A 24,266-nucleotide genomic window follows, 5' to 3' on the forward strand; every position below is an offset into this window, starting at 1 on the left:
ACAAAAAGATGGTTTACAAACCAGCGGGTTATGTTGCTCTTAATACCTCCAATTATCTTTACATTCCATTCCATTATAGGCCACTGCCTCCCTCCACCACCCATACCTACAAGTGGCCGGATTGTGTTGCAGTGTGTGGCTCAATTATATCTCATTAAATTGTTTTGTTACAAAGATGAATGTGTAATTGGTCTGCTCCCTTCAGCCACATTCCCCATCTCACCTTAGCTCTTGAGAAAATGAAAGGTCTTGTGATGCTGTGGTCAATAAAAGCTAGTACACGCTCTTGACATTGTTGTGTATTTCTTAAATGTTATGAAAATACAATATACAGAGCAACAATACAATGCTTTGGAGACTGTTCAGTATATACATAACAGGTCGTCTGCCGTGTTAAGAGGATGAGAATGAACCACAAGGTTGTGCCTTTTTTTTCCCCCAACAACATGCAGGAATAGCTCTCGGCGTTATTTTGACCTTTCCTGAAATCTTCTGCAGAATAAGGACCTGGCGTAGGAAATTAATATCCAAAGTGTTACAAAACGTTCAAAACCATTTAATGTGCACACACATTCAGAACATCTATCTTGTCAAGTTTTTGTCTGTTTTTGGAATCTACATGTGGTCGGATTATCCCAGTTCATAGTTGCTGCCGATCAACCAATTACTGGATTCTACTTAAACCCTGTAGTAATAAAACGAGGATTAAAAGGTAATCATCTGATAAACAAATGAGGAAAAAGAACCACCTGGCGAGCTCATTCAATGACATATTTTTTTTGTTAGTGATTCGTCATCAGTTACTTGTGTATTAATGACAATCCTCTTAAATGTAATGACCCTTTGGCAGTTTGGGGGTGATTCTGAAGTACATGTTCTCCTCTTTCATCTACTGAGGGCCCGGTTACTGTTCAGACCCACTTTCTTCTGAAAGGCATAAGGGTGAGTTTGTTTCAAGTGCACACAGTACATTATGCCACCTCTTTTAAAGCACTGTCATTTAACCTTTCCATGTAATTGCGCAACTCCTTGGAGTCTCCCAGCTCCACGTCTTGGCACACCCACTTAATGTCCTGGCTGCAGCTTCCAGTCAGTGTGTTCACAGTGGGGTAGCTATTGTCCGAGGGGATGGTGGTGAATGTGGTGAACTTGACTCGCTTCCTCTTGGTGGTGGGTGAGTCTCCTTTGCTGTCCTTGGTTATGCAGGCTGTTTCCGCTGCTCGGTGCACTTGGCCCTGGACGTTCTTCTGTGTCGAACCTCCATTCAGCAAGTGGCTGCCTTCCTCAAGCCCGCTGCTGGAGTCCATCATGGAGGTCTGCTCCTCCTGCTGGGGGGACAGGCTTATCTGACTCTCCAGAAGCTCCGCCTCGTTTCCAAGCCAGACCCAATCGTGGGCATGGTTCATGTTCTCCTGGCCCTCAATCGAGAGCTCCTTGTGGCGGTACTTCAGGGTATATGAGATGCAATTGATTAGAAAGACCAGGATGGCCAGGCAGAAGACACCGAGCAGAGCGTACATGCCAATCTCCAGGTCTGTGAGCCCACGTGTAGTCTGCATGAGATCATCCTCCATATTGCGACCTCGGGGCAGGTCCACTTGTGCAGGGAAGTCAGCAAAGTCGACTGGCACGTTCTGGCTTCCATCTGACAGTTTCTCCTCGTTTGGTCGACGCATTATCGCGCTTCTAGTAGTGGTGGCTCGCCTCAAAACCCCATCCTCCATGTCAGAGATGGAGCTGCCGTAGTAGTGGTTGTCAAGGCCAGTTCTGTCCTGGGAGGGGGAGAGCCTGCCTCTGTTCTCCATGTCATCCCCGTCTGGGCTGTAGTCACTGCCCCCTCCCCTCGAGCTGTCACTATGACCAAACTTTACCCTGACGTTACAGTTCCCCGCTGCCAAGATGCTGCGGCGCTTAAACTTCTGGCAGACCTCGCACACCGTCATTTCCACCCTGACCAGCAGGCCTTGGCCCTCCGTTTCGGTCACAATGACAGGCCACTTCCAAGAGGGGTTCTGCTGCACTGTCACTACTTCCTCATCAAGGGAGGTGGCTGTCAGGATGAAAAAGTCAGGATTGTACAGGTCGAGAGGAGCCACAGAGCCGTCGCTGAACTGAAGCCAGGCGCTGATCAAGGCCTCCTGTGGAAACACACACACAACATGCAGACAGAGAGTGGGAGATAATATAAATAGAGAGTGGAAGATATAGTGCAAAAATACTGCATCTAGCTGCATCAGACTGGAACAGATACAACTGTGGCTCTGTGTAAATAATACGTCTTCTTTACTGGGTAGTTAACCAGATGCTGTTCACGTAATATCCCATAGCTTTTTGCCGCTGGGATGTACTCTCACACAATGGTTATTTGCATTTAATGTTTCCTTTGTCATTTAAAAACAGATGAACCATATATGAGAAAGTTTGTAATTGTGGAAGACATTTTGAGCGGAATACAAACTGACAGAATTGCAAGGTTATGCTAACTCAGCAGCAATTCTTGCAAAGCTAAGGGGGATGCAGATTAAAAGATAGCTGGAACAGATCAAACAGTAACATTAAACATTGTTCATGCGATGAGGATTTGTCCCACATAGGCCTCTTTAAGCCCTCTCCTACTACAGTTTCACAATTTGCCGTAAAATGTCGCAGAAGGACAAATCCCCAAAGGCGCACAAGTAGATCCTCTCAGTGGTCTGTCAACGCTCCCTAATTACTGGCGCCAGAGGACTAGAGAGCAGAACTACATACTTATCTTCACACTTTGGGTGAGGAGATAGGGCAGATAAATAGCCTTCCTATCCTTCTTACTTGGAGGAAGTGGGAGAAGAGGGATGTAAAGGAGTAGTTCAGAGATCTTGACGGACAAATCAAAGAGGCCACAATGAGAGAAGATGGGATGAAATATGTTTGGGCTGTGAGTCATATTTTGGTACAGAACTGTGTTGTTGCTGTTTTATGCTCTGAGATTATGCTCCAGTTTCTATTAGCCGCCCAAGGAAACACATTTTGTCACACTCTGGCTTCAAGCCTTGTAGTTAAGAGCGTTAGTGATGGTTTCAGAACAAACAAATAGACATGTGTGCATGTGCACATGCACATGCATGATTTTCTTTGATTGTAAAATTACTCATTCAAGGACTTCGCGATTGTGAACTAGAATCTGGAAGTATGTGTTGTTGTAATGGAAAGCTTACGTATCAATGCTGCAGAATGCCCAGTTCTGATTTGAATAGATAAAGTAGGAAATTCTGCTTTACAGCAGCTCAGTTGCTATGAAACCATTGAAGTATAATTCAATATGCTAGGAAATAATAACTACTGTTTTGAGATAAAATTAAAATAATAATCTCTTTTTATCAATTATATTTTTGGAAATAATTACTATTTCAGTCTTTTATCTGGAGGCTGGCAATTCAGGAATATCTTAATTATTGATTAAACTGATAATTTTCTTCTTAAATGATCCATAAATATTTTGTCAATGAAGTGTCAGATAATAGTGGATAATGAAATGAAATGTTATGTGGAGCAGAGGATAGCCCCATTACTATCAGACAAGACAAAACACATGAAACGCATCACTTGAGAAGATAAAAAAAGAACATGTGTGGAATGTTTGCTTGAGGAATGTCACAATGAATGAACTAATCTTTTACAATCTGCTTATATACTGGGTATCCTGACCTGTTTTGGGCTCTGCAGGATCTCCTGAGTGGTGGTGGTAGCCAGGATGGCTCTGTTACTCCCTGGACTGAGCTGCAGGCTCATGGAGAGGCCTGCCACCATTTGGACCCCCAACTCAGTGATGGTCACTTTGTCATCCACCACTGTGATAGTCTTCTCTGCAAGGATTGAGTCTGACAAAGGAGACAACACCTAAGAGGAGAAAGAGACGTTGGAGAAGAGGAAAAGGAAAGGATGTTGAAAAGAAACTATTCCACAATATTTCCTTCCAATTTGTGATTGTCAAGAAATAGCCTGTTACATCCGTCCGGCTATGATCAATTACAACCGGTCTTATCCTATAATACTGACTCCACCTATTGTGCAGCCTGTTCATGAAAGCTTTTTGATTTCCTTCTCTAAAACACCCAGGCTTCTTCAGGACTTTCCCAGGAGAAATCAGAAACAACAGCACCGTAGCTGAACTGAGTAAAGATACTACCCACAGGAGCTTCATCCACAGAAAAATTTGAGCAGGAATAAGTCTCCACTGATCACGAAACTTGATTGACAAGTGATTCCTGGCAAGTGGAATGCAAAGACATCACATCAATGAGCACTTAGCAGTGGAGATGTCACAGACATGAAAAAAGCGGATTAGCGTGAGTTTTAGGTGATTTAAGAAAATGTCTCTCCAACTGTTTCATCTAACATAAAAGGCTCACGAGGCCCTGCGCAATATGCAAAACGATGACAGAACCTACTTTTTATTTTATCTCTTTTCTCAGGCTGTGTAGATCAAACAACAACTCTACTTAGCTGCCATTCAACCTCCATACTTCCTGCAGGTAAGACTCTATTCCCTTTGATTAATGCTGGTAATCCAAAGAAAAGGCTAAATTTAACCCCAAAACAGAAGCAGGAAGTCTTACTTCTTTTCTCATAAATGGAACTAGTTATATGTATGACTTTCTCAGCATTTATATCTTCATTTAACTTCTCCTTATGCATCAGTCGGTGTGACATGGGGCATGAGTAGCCACAGCTGTCAGATCCTCGCCCTTGGCATGTTTCTGGTTCGTGCGCTCTTTCTTAGAGTGACGATGTTTTTTTGAAGGTGAAGCCCGGTTTGTGGGTGCCTTCTGACAGACGAGACCTCAACTCCAGGGAGCAGATCCTTCTCACACAAATGCCATTAGAAGGCTGATATTCATCCAGTTGGCCTGAAGGGTCTGACAAACTAAAGGGCTGAGGTGGAGGATACACCACACCAGAGACACACCAGAAAGGACCTGTCTGCACTGCACAGAAGGAGGGACTTGTAAAGCTTCAGCACAGACAGTGGCATCTTGTTTATTCCCTGGAACATGATAATGTCAAAGTACCACATTGAAGTGGTAGAGAGTACGTTCATTTAAGTAAATATAAACTGTTCATTTGCCCTCAATTTGGTGATTACAATATTAGTTTTGAGCCATTAGAATAACAACCTTATTATATTCTCTAATTACCAAAACAGCCCTTTTCCAAAACCATTGGCAGCCTTCAATGTCGTCTGCGCTCCATTTTACATTGTTCAACCTCAGATTCTGGGACACGCAAGTACAATGACTTAAACCTACAAAAATGGAAGCAGCGACACAAATGTGACTGCAGCTTTAAGAGATTCTCAGGACGGCAGGTGGTAGAATGACTGAATGCAGATTTACTGTTATCAGGAGCTTTTCACAGATCCTCTGCTGGCCGCTCACTGAGTATTGATAAAGAGAGGAACAAGGAGACAGGGAGCGACATATTCATGGGAAATTTGGTTTTCATCTTGGATGCAATGGCACAACTGAAACATCACAATTACCAGATTGAACAAGCAACTAACACCATTAACAATGAGAGATTGGTCACCTACCACGGTCTGCCACGGTATTTGGCTATCGGAATAATAGCTTGGGCTTATTTTGTAATTGTATCCTTCATTTCCGTCACACACAAAAGCATATAACAAATAAAAGCACTTTGGGAATGTGGCCAAATTGATACAATAAAGTCCAATGGGCAAGAAGCACAAGCAATCAGGAAATCAACAAAAGCCAATAAATTAGCTAGATTATTTAAAGATAAACATGAAAGTGAGTTTAAACAGAAACTCCCTCAGAGCACAGGCTAACAAGATGACCTTCTAAAGAACTGTAGGTAAAAGTTGAAGCAAGAGCCGAGTCTCTAAAATGCGATGGATGTTTGCACGACGTACAGGTTGTTAGTTTATAGCTTGCTTTGGTTTGCTTGTCTTAGAAAAGTTATTTTGGTTAACCAGAGTTTGTTTGCATTGCTCTGACAGACGATCTGTTCTTCATGTTGCTTTAATTGACCTAATTTAAGTGATGTTGTCAGACTTGCAGAACACAGACATTAAGATACTAGCTGTTAAAATCTGAAGCTAATCTTTTACAGAACTGTTGCTAAATGCTACACACTAAATCCTTTTTTTCGTTTCCCTCTTTTCAGCTAACATGTAACCTACCTGAATCGTGGTCATCCCCATGTCGAGTCCGACCAGTATCTTCCTGTCGAGCAGCTGAGCAGTCTGGGGGTCCTCCACCTTCAGGAAGTCCCACACCAGCTCTGTGATGTCCACTTGCCAATCAGAGCCCAGCATGAAGCTGGTCTGACCTCGAGGATCAGCTGACTCAGCAACAAAATGAGTCAGGACTCGGACCATGGCGTGTTGGTACTGCAGAGTGCAGCTTCGGCCCCGCCTATCTTCATCATCCTCATCCTCACTTTCCCGTGTGGACCTGACAAATTAAAAGAAGATACAACTTTAAGTTTGTTTCAGCCTTGCTGGACGAATAGAAAAGTCTATTGACAAAAATGTTGATTCACCATGGCCTAGAATTAAAATGTCTTTACCAGATACTTTCCAGAAAGATTGTGATGATATGCTATGGAATATGGTACGACATGTATGGACACAGAGGATGCATCCTCAGCTTTATAGGCATCCTTTTTTTGTCTCTCTAACGAATGAGGTTAACATTTTATGCTTTCATGTGAATCATCTCGACACGATTTGAAGGATTGCCATGACTTTTCAAACAGCCATGTTAAAAAGTGGTGAGACTGATTTTGGTTATAATTATTTTTCCCTCTGGTTATCAAATCAAAATGTAAATCTGTCCAACACTAATTTCTATGTTCCAGTACCTCCATAAGTTCTTACATTCTTTACAGCTCCAGTAGAACTTTGTGTTTGCAAAGTTTGTTCCAATCCACAAAAGGTTAAATGAAGGAGCAGTTAGCATGTCCTAGTTAGTCATGAATCAACCAAAATGTCAGATAGATGCTATAAGCAATACAATATTATTAGGAAAAGGGTCTGTTTGTGTTTCAAACAAAGTGTTATTGTGTTGTTAGCCAACCTGTCGAAGCTTAATTTACTTTTTGAAAAAAGCGTCTTTAAATAGACAAAACCTTTGAACTTTCGATGAGTTTTTTTTTCATCAGCCTGATATCAGCTTTTTAATAATAATAATTTATAGTTTATTAATCCCGCAAGGGGAAATTCTGTTTTACACTTAATGAACATGAACACACACATAGGCTGAAATACACACATGCACAAACAAGATCCTATGGACATTCATCAATGGAGAGGTCTCAGAGTGAGGGGGCTGCCCACAGCGAGCACTTCAGAGCAGTTTTTAGGGGTTCGGTTCCTTTCCTCGAGGACACCTCGGCAGTGCTCAGTGTGGGCAGTGGACTGCCACCTCTCTAGCTATCAGGTCAATTTCCAGACTTGGTCAGTGCTTGGACTTGAACCGGCGACTCTCCGGTCCCTACAGACTGAGCTACTGCCGCCCTTTACATAGTAGACATAATTTTATGTACTTGGTTATTATTTTATTTAAAAAAAAAAAGTGGACTCACTGTATTTGCCAAGCATATCCCGCACACACACACACACACACACACACACACACACACACACACACACACACACACACACACACACACAGAGCAGTGTAACTTGTACAGTAGTTGTCTGTCTAACCGACAAAGCTTAGGCTCAAAGCAGTGGTGTTGATTCAGTGACTAAGAGAGGATCAATCTAGCGTATGGCTGTAGTTTCTCTCATTCAGTGTCTCTCTTTTACCATTTCAGATCACGCAGGCTGGATTCAAACGTGCTTTTTACCTCTTTACTGCTTTGCTAAATAGTCTCGCTGATTGCTCTGCTGCCAGCAAATCTAATTTTATTGCTTTAGGCGACAAATCAGCCAACAGAGGCTCAGCTATTCCTCAACACAGAAATTGCTCTGAGTATGACAAACTCAGTCTAAATGGTTCAAGTACAGCTGCAACATCATTCGATTTTGCCCAATATATGATTTCTTTTTTTTTTTTTTTTGCTTTAACAAACAACTTTATGGCTAATGTTTGAACAGTTGATCTGGGAAAATAAATGCTGTTACAGCTCTTCAGTTAAATACTGGGGCACATTTGGGACACAAACAGAAAAGTGCTTCGTCAACAAAACTATTAATCACTTCCTGTACGGGAGACTAACACTCGCCTTTCTGCTACAGAAACCATCCACATTTGATCCTCTGCCTCTGCCTGCCTCTCCCTCCCTCCCTCTCTCTCTCTCTCTTTCCACATACACACTAGCAAAGGGTTGCGATCATGATAAAGGAGAGAGGAGAATAAATTAATCTCTTAAACTGTTTTTCTTACGATTATCCGCTGTGGTTGTCTTTTTCTGTCTGAATCCCCTGAGAAATCTGACTGCATGCGAAGCCGTGGGAATAAAGATGTTAGCTGCTGCACGCTCCAGAGAAAAGCTCAGAGCACAGTGAGATTTGGAGTTAAGGGCTTAAAACCTTCTCTGGAAAGGACCGATTTCACATGCAACTGAATGACAGCCATTCACAGAAGGAGTTATTTGACTGTGGATATTCTCGTATCAAAAAAGGATTCAACAAGGTTCAAGAGCACCAAGAGATTCCAGCCAAGGGATAACATACCTAATTAAACAAAAAGAGCTGGGTTCTAGACTCACTTGTGATAAACTCAGTTTCAATAATGACTGAACTGTGGTGCCCAAATACAAATCGGGTCATTTTAATTCTCGCTCTACATCCGAAAACATTTGCAGGAAACATAAAATGTTCACAATTGTAACACTAAACCAAGTTAAAATAATTACAAGCCTCACATCCTAAACTCATTAGGATTGTGTGGGTGTCCATGGTAACAACAGATTTGATTGAACATGACCGACCCACAAAACAGTTCCCTAAGTTTATTTGAAACTTTAATTGCATATTAGACGGACACCATGATCACTCAGCTGTGTGACAGCTTCATATTTCTCTTTGCATTGTACGTGCCTTTACTTTAATAATGTTAACGCTGCTCTCTTGAGCTCTTTTCACACAGGGGGTTCAGACATTTTCGAGATAATTTCAGGACATTCTGGCTCAGATATTTTCAGGAGCACTCGTTTCACACATGCACTTCACAGCAGGAGATGATCTGTGTCTGAAGAGCTTTCACAACCCAAAACACTCTGTTTAGTTTAGGTGGCGGGGCTGGGTTAGTAGGAGTGCAGAAGGAGGAGGAGGAGTCAGTAATCCTGTATTATCCGTAGTGACTGTTAGTGATTAATAACTCCACAACATGCACAAGGACTTAAACTCAAGACAAAAACAACAGTGGAAAACAACCGAGGTGAGCAGTAAAACGGAAAAAGCAGCATGATGAATGACATCATGGGTCGGCCCACGAGGTATTGCAGTGAATTGTCCTAAATATGACCTGCATTCACACAGTAGCTCACCCCGGTTCCTTTGTGGTTCCCCCACTGTCTCTCTCCCCCAAAATAAATCTTGATTGCCCTATATCTGGAAATCTGGGATATAAAGGAGGTAGTAAAAATGCCAATGAATGTTCTTCTCTATGATTGTGAATTGTTTCTTTTAGTGATTTTTAAATTTTCTTTAAAAAAGCATTAAAAACTTTTTTTCCCCTCTGTCATGATGCTTTTGATGTTGTGTGAAGCACTTTGAATTGCCTTGTTGTTGAAATGAGCTTCAAATTTAAGATAAAAAAAGAGTTCCATAAAATGCAACACTTTCATTGCAGAGGATAGAGTGACTGTCTATGAACGCGTCACTTCTTAAAGAAAAATGTATTTGTAGGGCTCCTAATACTGATGCTTAATCTGCTTCAAGGACTTTGTCGACATGTCTGCATGTCGGTGCCCAGAGGATCAGATTAGGCACCTTAATCCATGTGGCCCACATTAAAATGGACAGAGACTGAATTTTATTATGAATGAGCAAACTATCGGATGTATTGTTGTTTCAGAAGGGACTGCAGGAAGGATGAGTGAATGGATGTCAGTCTCGTGTCTAATCATTGGGATGAAAGGATTTGTATGGACTTCTGTTGAACACGTTATAAATCAGCTGTTTCTTAACAGTTCAATTTCAAACACTATCTTAGTGTTAGGTTTAGCAGATCAGCTGTGCCTTAGCATGCCCTACATGACACACATTATGCATATTCATAAATGCTAACTCCCCCACTTATGACTTTTATGTCATTTCCTACGCGGAGGAGGAACACTGCATCACATTTCCAGACTAAAACGGGGTTATTTGAGTCCTCCTGGTTAATATTATCTTTGTTATAATGAAATGCATGGATCGCTTGCCTGCTGTCTCTCGCTTTCTCCGTTACCTGAGTCCACAATAGCTAATTAAAGGCCACCCTCTCTATTCATGTATAAACAAAAGAACTTTGAGCTGCATAAAATGTAGCACTTTCTCAAATATACTTCATTTCAACTGAATAACAAGGTTTGTGATACATGGCTTTTTGATCAAACATTCATTTTTTCTTTAAATGTTTGTTCTCTTTTTATATATTCGTGCTCTACACCGTCTCGACATCTCTCAACTCATTTACATATTGAATGCAGAGGACAAACCACCTGCCAATGATTTCAGTCAACATCTTCCAATTATTCACATGGCAGTAATTGAAAGTTTCTCACCGCTGATTGCTTTGGTTAAATACTTTAGAATTGTTTGTTTGAGGGTTTCTGGCACAAACAGAATTTGTTGTCTGACGTTCACAGCCAGTGAATTGACAAAGGGCACTTTTGTTCAAGAGTATGTAACGGCATGTTTGTGTATACAGACATTTACAATGCCAATATTAGCCAGGTGTAATGGATTCAGAGATAAACAAGCTGATAGTGAAGTCAGACCATTCATGCTCTGGTGTGAGTCTTATATGTCAGTGAGCTTGTGCAACTATCTCCAAATCTAATCTAAGGTTAATCTAATGAACAAATCACACTCCATGCAGAGAACAACTGGCTCCACAAAGCAATTCTTCTTTCCGCTTCATTTACTTTCATTCACAGTTCTGACTGAGAGACGCTGCATATTAATGTGTGTGTGTGTGTGTGTGTGTGTGTGTGTGTGTGTGTCATGCTCATTTCTGTTGTGAGCCGTGTGTGCTGTATTTGTTTTGGCATTTTGCTGCATTTTATTTTCTGCTACAATAACATGACAAAGGTCGTTTGGTCTGAAATAGGAAGCGCTGCATCTATATACAGACGCGGCTCGATCTGACAACAGCTGATTGTTGTCTGAATCTTGTTGGGATTTCAAGTACAGCTCTTTGTTTGACATTACAAATGAGTCTGATTTTGTACTTTACGGCATTTCAGTGTACACATATTCAAATTTGAGTTTTTAAAAGCGCGAAGACTTTTTAAATTGCTCTAAAACAAGAGTGGAACAGTATCTCAATACCCGTATCTTGAAAGACGTGCTAAAGGAGTGTTGCATGTCTCAGTGCTACGCCTTAAGTTTCTGTCTGCAAAGACTTATCTCGTCCTTGTTTTGACAGGGCTTACGGAGGGAAGAGGTGAGCCATACAAGCAATGTCAGTCAAAAAACAGTTAGAGCAGTGCTTCTGCAACTATCCCACTTAGAGGCCTGATGTTTTTTAAGTTCTTATCTCTCTCTTCTGTTCCTGTGGGGCCGAGACTTGCCAGCCTGGTTGACAGAGCAGAGTCCGACACTGGCTTTGGTCGCTCTGTGGCTCGGCTCCTTGCTGGCTTCTCAACACTGAAACAATGCGAGTTCTCACAGAAAGGCACCATTGCAAGGTCACGCCTGTTATCCCCAGATAAACGAAGAGTGGGAGAAACACAGCTCAGTGCGGCCCCTCGGCTCTGGTTCTGGCGTCTACGATGACAACAGCACTTAGCTGTCCCGGTTGATAAAGGCATACCAGCAGCATCCTCGAACGAGCCGTGGTATTAGTTGAACGCTGAACCTCTGTCACTCAAAATAAGAGCGGAGCAGAGATAATTAGAGCAGCCACACTGTTGCGTGGGATGACTCTAAGTCCAAGTCCAACCGCTGCTTTTCCCGAGTAATTACTGCAGGTAGGCTGATGGCTGCTCCATCAACTGATAGATTTCAACAGTTTCAGAGTCGTGCAGCACAGTGGCGTTGGCAGAGGTGCCGTTAGTGATGACACCCCCGGGGGAAAGGTCTGACCTCCAGACAGCTCTAATAATGTCCTGTCCTACACACGACTACAAAGTGCAATGGCAGGCCACCTTAAGCCAGTCCTAATGACAAGCCGTATTGCTCAGGTCAGCCATTTTGTTATCAGAACTGTCAGTACTGATGTCAGGAGGAGACGGGTGCTGTGGTGTTCAGTCACACCTCTGGTCATTATCTTATCTAAAGCTGCCATGATTGAAATCGAATACATCACCTGGAAAAAAAAGGCTGAGAGCTACTGCTCGGTGGGCAACGGACTCTTATCATGAGCTTTTGTAAGAGCAGCAGGACAGTCCTGAAGGACAGAACTATTGTAAGGGATTAAAAAAACTATTTATCTTTATATAAATCCATTTTACATCATTTACATTTATAATGACCAGGATGCTGTTTCAGTTAATGGTAGAGTGCCAATAAAAGGAAATGTAAGGAGATACTAAGTCAATCTAACCCCTCCAATCAGTCGTGACATGTTTTTAATTTAAACTTTATTTAACCAGGAAAAACTAGTTGAGATTAAAGAATCTCTTTTTCAAGTGCGTCCTGGCCAAGACAGGCAGCAGCACAGTTAGCAAAGTTTGAGAGAAACAAATGATGACAGGTGTATTTTAAATGTTTCTAGCCCTATGAATTAAAAAGCCTTTTATAATTTCAAACCATCCTGAGTGCCTGGACCTGGATCATTAATACCAATGATTTCCTCCAACTTTTTATTGAAGTATTCCCTTCCATGAGCACTGGTAGTCTGAGGGACACCTGAAGTGCTCCTGTTGTCTCTTTTGTAAGTCAATGCATTAGTTAGTTAGTTGCTGGGGAAACATGACAGGCTGTTTCTGTCTGCTTAAAATTGCTTCCTCTCAATAGGACTTGTGGAAAAGGCGTTTATAATACGTTTGTTGATACATTCGTTTTTTAATGGAAGGTTTTGTTTGCTTTCATAGGCCCCTTATATAATAATAATTTAATCTGGGCTGTTTTAAACTATTTAAAAACTCCTCTTAGTAGCTTTAATCTCATGCTGACAAATCCAAAACAAGCTGAGTAAGCTATAAAACACTCCATCACCAAGTCTGTGTGTGAAATGTGACAACTTGTTCGTCAAAAAGTCTCATAAATTCAAATGTATTTTCTAAATATGAGAGCAGATCAGGGTGACACATTAGCCTCTGACTGACAGACGCATGCAGCGATGTACCTCTGACTTGTTGCCAAGATGGGGACCCTCCACCCTTTGATCTGACTCAGCTCCGTGTCAGACACCTCAATCTGAAGGGGGAGCCGCGGGATCCACACGTTGAGCTCCAGCTGAGCGCTCAGGTACCCGTAGGTGAAGTTCACCATCATCCTCACCTTGCCCTTCATCTCTTTGCCGTTCACAAAAACGTAGTCGCACCTGTCTGACACCTGCGAGGGAAGAGAGGGAGGGATTATTAGAGGTAGAATTTAAGTTGAGCTCTTCTGACAGCTGCACTAGATGAGCACACCGTGAATTACAGAGTGCTGCGTACACTGTAGGCCGGGCCCTCCAACTTGATTATAAGGCTTTACACTCTGCACTGATACAGTATTGCTGTAACTACCTTGAACAAGATGAAAGGTCCTATATCTGGGAAAATAAGCAGGGAGGAGGGCAGTAAGGACATGTTTGAACCTGAGGGAAAACAGGTCGTGCTCTGCTCCTCTGTTATACTTCTGCCTACAGCTAAAAGAAGAGCAGACAGATGGATACAAGGAAGAGGAGAGCAGTTGTCTCTTGATAAAAATGACCAAATTCAGAGCCATCTGTTTCATAAATTGCTTTACAAACGGAGTGGGCCAATTTTGTTCCTATCAAAAGACACAAGTCCTTGTTGCTTTGGCTCCATCTCTTTGAAGCCTCCCCTATGTTTCTTTCTTTACTCATACCAGAGCTTGATTCATGTCCAGAATCCTCTCTTCTTTCTTTCTTTGAAAGCCTTATGTTATAGACGTGGAAGCATTACAAAAACACACCATATGTAAATACACATAAAGCCAAAGAAGATCTCTGGAGGGATATCCAGCATTGACACACACACGCACGCACACACACACACACACACACACACACACACACACACACACACACACACGCACACACACACGCACACACGCACGCACACACGCACACACACACACACACACACACACACACGCACACACACACACACACGCACACACGCGCGCACACACACACACACGCACACACGCACACACACACGCACGCACACACGCACACACACACACACACGCACACACGCGCACACACGCACACACGCACACACACACGCACACACGTACACACACACACACACACACACACACACACACACACACACACACACACACACGCACACACACACACACACACACACACACGCACGCAGCCCCCCCACCCCCACACACACACACACACACACACATAGAGGCATTTAATCAGTATGTCTTAAACAGAGATACTCTGTTTTTTGGGCACTTTGTCAATCCTATTGATCCCATCATATAGCAGACTATCATGGCTGGAACCAGATGGAATTAGATGGGTTTGGGAAATATCTTTTTTTCTACTTCCAAGTTATTTCTCCACAGCGAGATAAAACCATAAACAGCCATTCATCACGAGGCTGCAGCAGGAGATCCTCTGTGAGTACGGCGAATTCTTTGTGTGTGACAGATTCTGTAGCTTTGTGGGAGCTCCTTCCATTTCACATCACGTCCGAAGTGAGGCCAGCAGCAGACTCTCTGTGGAAACTAAATTTGGCTGGTTTGTAAAAGCAGATATTCAGGAGATTTGCTGCATTGATTTTACACTCTGTACTGTCGCCTCTGTGCCAGGACGTGTGGTAAAGTGTGAAGCTGCACACTACTGGCATATGTTTGCTTCAACAGAACACTCACAACTCTCTATTTCAAACTAACATTGAGACATGTTGTGTAGCAACATGCTCTGTAAAATGTCACTTCAGAAACAGAATATAGAGAAATAACCAATATATAAGTGTACAGATTCAACTTAAGAAAGCGAGCAACGGTAATCATTACATGCACAAAGTGGAAGCTAGCTAGCCTAGCCCAAATCAAATTAACACAGATTCCTAAATAACATTTTATTTTCAGTTCAAATTGCTGAGTCATTGTCAGCGGCTGATCACTCAATGCTGTGTTTGTTTCACACATCAGAAAGCTAGTTTCAGTGTCTTTCTTATGGGTTGAGTTTTTGGACGAGACAGTCAAAACTTACAGATCTGTGACTCTCAGCACTTCTCATTTTACACGTAGACTGTATACAAACGTGGATGTAGCCTCAGTATCATCATTTAATGATCATGAAACAGATTTTTGGTGCACATTGGGGGCTGTTGACATGCTGTCTCAAACTGACTTTTGGTCAACCTAGTAACGTACTGACGAACAGCTACAACAAGCCTGTCCATCAGTCAGATCAGCCCAACCTTTATTATGAATAACTCGGCCTTAGTATCTCGAAAAAAGACGAGTTGTAATAAAAATCACCCCATGTCTGCCAATAAAGAAATTAGATTTTCAGACCAAACCCTTTTGAACCAGGCTGTTAAGCTTTTTTTTGGACACTGTTGAATTTCTGTGGCCTTTGCAGCCAGCCTCAAATGGATGTTCAAGGAACATCCATTTTTCACTTCATTAACTTAACTCCTTATTTTTCGCTTAATTTTCCCAATAATTCACATTGCAACAAAGAATTATCTACCCAAGCAGCCAGTTCGCTAAGTTCCACAAGCCCTCTTAGATTTTGAGTCGTCTGAATAAACAAACAATGGATAACTTACTAATTCACTCGCTAATGAATAAGCCATGTGCACAGACTGTACAGCTTTGATAACTTGGCCCAGCCCCTCGATCCTCTCCAGTGACACTCTCTCTTCTAAACAAGTTCACTTCCTGCTCCAAAACACAAATACTAAGACAGCCAAAAGGCAGAACTCAAACCATCAGCACAAATGTCATGGTGGCTAGGCCACTTATTTATAGGCTTAAAGTCTATAGTTCAAAATCACAACAGCCAAGAATCTGAAATTTCTGTTTGTTTGTAACAATCTGATGAAATAATTTAGAAAGACATGCAGACACCACAGATATGCATACTGATTTGTCCACTTAAAATCTTCTCTAATTCTATTTTTAGTTTAGATTTCACAGTATTTTTTCAGTGGTATGGCATTTCTTAAAATTATACAAAAAAGTAACAGCAAGTTGATAAAAGTAGTGAATTTCATTTCTGTTTATTGACCTGGGCGCCACAAAAGACTCATGGAAAAAGACCCTGAAAGGAAGTTAAAACACTTCCTGCAAACAGCGTGTAGAAAACTATTTGGGGTCTTGTAAATAAGCACAGAGCAAGTACTTTACAGGCGGACACAAGCAGGCTCCAGTGCTATGTGCTCTACAATGCACAACACTACATTGTAATATTTCTACAAGGGCAATGCTGCTCTGCTGGCTATGTTCTGTCATGGAGCAGACTGGGCTTCATCAGGGCGCCCAGTGTGTTTGAACTGATAAAGATGTCAGAGGAGTCCCTGCTCCTTATCAGCCCTCATTGTTCAGCTCTTTCTCTCTCACTGCACTCAGTCGGCTGATAGTAAAGTGCCTTTGACAGCCTCTTCGTCTCAGACTTTTCTGTCCGCACAAGGTTTAGGTTTCCGGCGAGATAACACCAGACTTTGCTCCATATCTAACAGTGATATGAATGATCAATAATCTGGAGCTAGCTGACAAACATGTTTATCCTAGCAGTCTTATTTTTCCTGCCACATTAACAAAAAGCTTCGGGAAGTCAGTATATCCTTATTTGTTGAAGGAAAAGTATTTGTGGGATTCATTATCATACAGCTCGAGGACAGTTTGTCCCATGACGGGGAAATTAACTGCCTGTTTGCATTTCTTTGATCTAGTCCCAAATAATCTGAGAAAAACAATTATGGAAAACATGTCAGCTGACTTCCAGACATCCTGGCATATTACACTGACAGGCCTACACCTTCCTGCTGTGCCGTGTTGTTGGCCGACGTAGCTCCAAATCAATACTTTAACATGCAAAGACACAATCAATTAATCAGCGGCCCCTTTAACAACCTATACGCCCACTCTGCAGGGTGTGTGCTGTGTCAGACAGAGGGTGGGACTGTCTAGGTGAATTACACCCTCCCCCATCATTCTGATTCACAAAGTATCATAAACGTCCAGGAGGATCCACCGCCACATTAATCAGAAACATTAGGCAGCTAACGGGAGAATACTTACAGAGGACATTAAGGCTGTCTCTGGATGGAGCCCAGGAAATTAACAACTCAGCAGACAGATACAATCCACGGTAGATATGAGCGATGGGAGTAGGGAGCATGAAGGTGGGGTGAGCCTGTCTCTGGCTTGTACACAGAGTTGGCCTGACATGAGCAATTAAGCCGCTCAGGCTCCTCTGCATAAGCTGCATCACTCACTTCAATGCAAGAGGAAAGGCAGTAAATATTCTAATAGCCCTGCTCGGTGGAATAAGAGTGGTTAAAGGAGCCCACTCACAGCCTGACCTTGAGTAAGCACGGTTCATGGTTAACATGGAGACGGAGGATTTGCTCTGGAAAGTCATTAACACAAACCATAAGAACGTGTTTTTGCTGTTGATTTTGTGGTTTCAGTATTCTTTACTTTTGTTAGCAACTGAAATGAATAGTTTTCTAACAGAAAGAGGTCAAAGGTAAATTCATAAACTTTATGCCAGAAAAAGAAACTGAGAAGCACAAAGAGAAAGTTTGGCCAATTGTATTAAAGGAGCCATGCCAGAATAATCAGAAATGATACATTTGTATCCAAATGACAGTTTGAAACGAGAAAAGAGGTTTTTATGGTCACAGTAAAGCTATGAAAAAATATGAACAAATTAACAAATAGCGAATTGACTTTATCTATATAATGCTTTTCTAGCCCTCCAACCACTTACCCTACACGTTGCAGTCACTCACACCTTTGGGAGGAACTCGGGGTTCAGTGATTTGCCCAAGGACACTTAAACTGCAGGAAATTGGGATGGATCCACTAATATGTTTTCCTTGCATGTCTACAAACCCCCCAACTATGAGAAAAGTCCATCCTATCCAGCTTTTGCCTGCTCCACTTTTCAGAATAATGTATGCGTTCTCAAACACACTGTTTGGAGATTTTCCCTTCATGACATCACAAAGGGCAGTAACCACTCCCACAGGTGGGTGACAGCTCTGCAGCTAGGTATCTCTTTTGTCCTCTGAGTCTGCATTTTCACCATAAACAATTGGACATGGAGCAAGAAAGCACAAGCCACCCAAGCCCTTCTAGAGGGGCGTGGTCAAACAGAGATCACTTGCAATTAAAGCTACAGACACAGAAACAGCCTATTCTGAGCAGGGCTGAAATAAAGGGGGTTTAGAGATGCTTTTTTGTTGTTGTTGCAAAAAAACTACACAGACATGTTTAGGGGAGCTCTGAGACTATTTTAAGCTGGTTGAAAATGAGTATAATAAGACCTTTAAACTGAGAGATGACCCACTCTACCACAGAGGCATGGCCGCCCCAAAGACACTTCAGTAATGATTTAATTTTTGGAATCTAAGCTCCTGTCTATGTGCATTAATTCCACTTATTATTTCTTTCTGTCTCCATTGGTTGAGTGCACATAAATGTTTAATTGTTATTTAATTCATACGTTTTACATTAATCTGACCTATTTGATTACAATGGGAGACCAGACACCACACTCCCCCCTACCAAGTATGCAGGTTTGTGAAACACTCAGAAATGCTGCACATTAGTTAAAAATGATATAGTTACAAAACGAGAAAAAAAATCTTCTTTACTGCCACAAATTAAAGTCACTGAGGCAGAGACAAGGAGAGGAAGACAAATTATTAGAGTTCAACAGGAATCCTGTGTTCAGGGAAACAGCTTGACATTTTAAAAAGAGTTTTCAGGCTTGGGAATGGTATAGAAGAAAGCATTTATGTCCATAGTGGATTGGCTCTGAATAAAAAAAGTAATTTTCAATCGAAATTGCTTTTCAGCTCATGTTGAGCTCCTTTAGATGGAATGTTGGGGATGGTCGCGACATCTTCAAAGGTGAATGAGTTGAGCTGCTGAGGATTGGCAGAGTTTCCTGCTCTGGTTGGCATCTAACCTTACCTGGTTTGTTCCATCGCTCCTCCTCCGGACTCACCGCCTTTTCAACAGTTCACACTGACACGTGTTGGCCTGCAAGTCAATCAATGTTTTTTAGTCCCTTTTTTTCCTGGGAATTTTGGAAGACCCCTTATTCATTTGGAAATGAATGTCTGCTTAGATGCTTTATTTAGCCTGTTATAGTAACTAACTTTGTCTGTCTCCCGTATGTTGCTGGGAAGAGTTTTTATACACTTACATTGTTATGAGGTTGAGGGAACCTGCAGAGTTGTTGTGTATAAATTGTTAATATAAAAATATCGATTTGGGTTGCTCAGTGTCTGCAGCTCAAATATGGATTTAACAAGATTGTAGTTAGTTGAGCAATTTTTCTACTACCAACTACTACTGTCCGTCCACTAACAACAGTCTCTTAACAAGGCTCTCTGCACTGCCCTAAACACAACTCTAACAAAATGTGCCTGTAAAATGATGATAGCTCTGAAGCAAGACAAATCTCCAAAGAGGTTAAAAGCAAACAAATGACCCAAGGCACTTATTCCACAAGTGATGTTTTCATTTCATTTGCACACTGCTCCAGTATTCAGGCTTAATGTCACTCTTTGTCTATGTACCGTTAATTCCACAGGTCAAAATTAGATAATTAGATAAACTGTATATCTCACTTTATCATCTCTTATGTCACATATTAGACAATGTTAAACTGGGCTGTTATGGTAAGATATCCTCCTCTACTATGATGTTTGATTTTGTTTTATTATTACTTTTGATCTGCAGAGTCTTACTCTCTTTTCTGATCCTGACAGGTTCAAGCAGGAAGATCAGCTAGGTGCTGTTACAGAACTGGAAATGACCACAGACAATGAGATTCTTTTCTACTTATTAAGACTTTTTTTGAGATTTTTTTATGTGCCTTTTTATGCCTTTATTCAGATAGGACAGTGGATAGAGTCGGTAACCGTTGAGCGCGAACGACAAGCAGCAAAGGAGCTTCATGTCAGACCTGGCTGCAGGTTTGGAGGATAAAGGCCTCTGTACATGGGATGCACGGACTAACCCCTAGGCCAACCTGATCCCCTTTCATTAAGACTTATAGGGATCTAAATGAGTCATTGAGCTACTCCTCATGAGCTGCTCTTATTTGCAAAGCCACAGATATCAGGACTCAACTTACACCGTAAGGGCCCTTTTTTAAAAATCCTGCTGTGCCTCATGCCCCGGGTTTGAAAGGGGCTCTAAAAATAAAGGAAAACTTGAGCAACCTGTCAGCAGTCAGTGCACATCAAACACACACTTTCATGTTGTTTGATGGTGTTTGTTTATCCTTTCTGGAGGATTTATATAGACGTGCTAAAGATAGAAGAATCTTCTCATCTATCTTTTGAAAAAGCTTTATTGCTCTGTTTACAACGTGTCTGCATACAAAAAAAGTGTCAGTCATCCAATGTACATATTTACTTTTTTTTTTACTCTTTGATTTGACGTTAACAAGCTATTACAGTTGAGTTGATACAACTCACACTGACATGCAGGTCGGTGTCGTTAAGAAAAAAAGGACGTGGCTACTATTCAAAATACTTCCAGTCAAACCTCAATTGCTGGAGTGATTATAGAAATAAATCATGTAAGTATGGCTCCATACAGATCTGACTCAAACTGTGTCTGTGTAGAGCACTAAGGCTCAAGACGACATTCAAGTCAGATCTTCATGTAGGCCTTCATAAAACACCTCACACCAATTTTCAAACACAGCAAAGTGGTTTTCTCTCCACTATATCATTAATTTCCCTATTTCTCTATTTAGGTTTTTAATACATAGATTTAAAAATGTCTGTAAATGCTAAAAAACACTTAGATAAAGGCTCGTTTCTACAAGAGCCTTCATCAGTCTTAAAGCACACATGCACCTACACATTTTATTTCGTCAGGATCTTGAGAATACATCTGAAGTGAACTCGCTGTCATGGGTAAAAAACAGCACAGTTGTCTCGAGGTTACAAGCTAACTTATATGTGATCTTGAGAAAACGACTGGAAGTTAATGCTTCTCACAGGAAAATAGAGTAAATTAAAAGTGTGGATCTATGTCCCCTTAGGCTTCTGTACATTTTTCTTGCATTCATATCACTGACCTTCACCACATCTTCGTCCGTAGAGCGACACTTGACGGCGTCAGAGACATCAGTAACAGAGGCATCTACTCCGATGGTCACCACTTTTACTGGGACAGCCACCGTCTTCCCCGTCAGCACGGCGGTGTTTAAAATCTCAGAGTCCTGGAGACAGAAAGAGATAGAGAGAGACGTCAGCACAGCAATGGTCAGAGGTCTGAAGGATTTATAGTCTAATGAATAACATTCAAACAAGCTAAGAAAGAACAGAAAAAGATGAAGTATCAAACAGACTTCAAAATGAACTCACGAGGCTTTTCACAATCACCACTCAGTTGGTGGTGATTGGATAAAGCCCTGTGAAATTAGAAACCTCCGATTAGTGAACATCTAATAACTGATGGTGGGTTGAAGTACCAAAGATCACATGCTTTTGCCATTACAGTGGTCTGTGGCAGCTCCACTTTACATTTGAACTTTCATTCCAGATGTTTTCAGTTTTTATAGATGTAGCATCGTGCATGATTTCAGCAACTTGTATTTGCCTGTCTGTTGAGTTTTTTTTATATTTTTTATATCACATTTTAAAAAATGTTTTATGTACTTTACAGGACCAGAGAGACAGGCATTGGAAATTACTTTAGCTGCAAATGCTGTGTTGTGTGGCATGCAACATACCTGTCTATAAACAAATAAAAATAAAATAAAGTTTGTTTTCTGAGATACTGTTAGGTCTGCTAAAGAATTGCTTTATATGAACAGATAAACACATATGTGGTTTTCATAAATGTTGTGAATATAATTACGAGGATGAAACCATTGCCTTCTCTGCCAGGCTCTTCAGATAGCTAATTGATGAAAGTAATTTACATAACGTTGTGGTCGGATGGTCACTAACATTTCTGATAGGCTGATAACATTTGATTTTACTTGATTATCAACAGGAGACAAATGAAAAGCTGCAAGACTTTCATTTCATATTAGAAAATTATCCATGCTCTATAACAGCCGTATTTTTCCATGAATCATTTGGTCCTCTGCTCGAACACATCGTCGGTAATATAACATGGTTAATCCAGTTTTAATTCATGTACTCTTGGATCCACGGTGATTTGAAGGCCCTCTTAAGGGTCTCTGTGGTGGTTGTGATTAGCATCCACTTCTGCATATGTTACTAATTCATATGAGAACTTAAATGAGATGTCTCATATCCTGGCTTGTTAGAAATACATTGATAATATTCAATGTCATTTCTACCTTCGGCTGTACAATTGGCCTTTTTCCCCAAAAATCCACTATTCAGGAAAAAATTGAGTCTAAATGCAGTCCTCTTCAGAGATGGGATGAAAAGGACTTCATAGATTCAGGGTTATAAATGAATAACAATTCTAAATAATTATTCTAGATTTAGTTTCCTAATAGAAACGTAAAGAGTCGTAAACAACAAAAACACAAGCAGTACCAAGAAAAAAAAAACTGGTAATAGGCTACAAAATGCAAGAACAACTTCTGAGAAATACAGAGAAATTAGACAAAAATAAGCCGAGAACAATACTGACCTGCAAAGATCAGAACAAAAGACAACTAAGGATTACATTTTAGGCTTGACACTTAACTTCACTGAATAGATTAAAAGGTTGCAATTCAGCTCAGGCCCAATGGGCCTACATTGTTTCACAAAAAATGAAGATACTGTGATCTGTTGGAAAATTCATTGTCAAACCAAGCGAACCTGTTTTCATCTCCACAAAGGCAAAAAGTGGGTTTGCCTAAAGATCATTTTACCACAGAATAATGCTTTATTTTCTATTTATTGTATTGATAGTGTAACCTAAAGTGCCATCAGTCAGCAACCTCCTCAGTAAAGTAGCACATACCAGCCAATCAGCTTTAACTATAAGCTACATGACAAAAAAAGCACCAATTCTGCAATAGTTACTCTCAGAGACCTGGGTGGTTTAGACAGCTCTGGTTCTTTAAATTTGATGGCATGACTTCATAGCTCTGAACATGAATCTTAACCTTTCATTAAACATATTCACACACACACCAGGATTGTCACAGGAGATAATTGGGGCCAATTAAGTAAAGTTTGAGCTAACTATTGCTCTATAAAGTCCCACTGGATTGTCTCTTCGGCGTATTCAACCCAAAGAAATTGCACTCAAATGATACAGTTTTCTATGAAAACATATAGGCAGCACATTAAAAAGCTGCACTTAGGTCAGATTTAAGCCTACTTCTCACTACAATGAATAAGGCATCTTGCTATTGAGGAACTGAATTGACTGTAGCTCATTGTACAGCATAACAAAAAGTCTCCCATTATAAGCTGTTTTTATTCAACAACGGAGATGGTCTTACACAAAAGCCCAGCTCAGATTTTTTATATTTCAATGGGTACAGGCCCCAAGATACTCCCCCCCCATCTTTTTTTGCTCTTTAGTGAACTTGTAGCTCTTCAGACAATTCAATGCTATTCTACTGAGGGAGCTGCCATTATTTTCCTTTTAACATAGAAATCTAACTGCAGACAGATGCCTGTTTGAATAAAATGTCACATTCATTTAGAGTATTATTGATAAACCTGACAAGCGACCAGTCTACAGTGTCTGACTTCCTGTCTTTATATTGGTGCATATACCACTGTCACCATGGAGGAACACAAGATTTGTTTATCGCTCTGTTAACAGAATTTCTAAA

At 41.1% G+C, this 24,266-nt stretch overlaps 1 protein-coding gene across 3 annotated transcripts in view; it reads right to left on the reverse strand.

The window, feature by feature from the left end:
• Positions 1 to 286: 286 nt before the first annotated feature.
• Positions 287 to 24,266, reverse strand: part of si:dkeyp-14d3.1 (transmembrane protein 132C) — a 164,642-nt gene continuing 140,662 nt past the window's right edge. For all 3 annotated transcript variants that reach the window (XM_065964220.1, XM_020632932.3, XM_020632931.3), the window contains 5 exons: positions 21,585 to 21,728; positions 13,449 to 13,657; positions 6,182 to 6,455; positions 3,685 to 3,876; positions 287 to 2,138 (listed from right to left, as the gene is read on the reverse strand). In XM_065964220.1, the coding sequence (XP_065820292.1) occupies positions 972 to 2,138; positions 3,685 to 3,876; positions 6,182 to 6,455; positions 13,449 to 13,657; positions 21,585 to 21,728 (1,986 nt within the window). In that variant the 3' untranslated portion in view covers positions 287 to 971. The remainder of the gene's footprint in view (positions 2,139 to 3,684; positions 3,877 to 6,181; positions 6,456 to 13,448; positions 13,658 to 21,584; positions 21,729 to 24,266) is intronic.

The sequence above is a fragment of the Labrus bergylta genome, chromosome 2, assembly GCF_963930695.1.
Source record: "Labrus bergylta chromosome 2, fLabBer1.1, whole genome shotgun sequence".
Taxonomy (NCBI): Eukaryota; Metazoa; Chordata; class Actinopteri; order Labriformes; family Labridae; genus Labrus; species Labrus bergylta.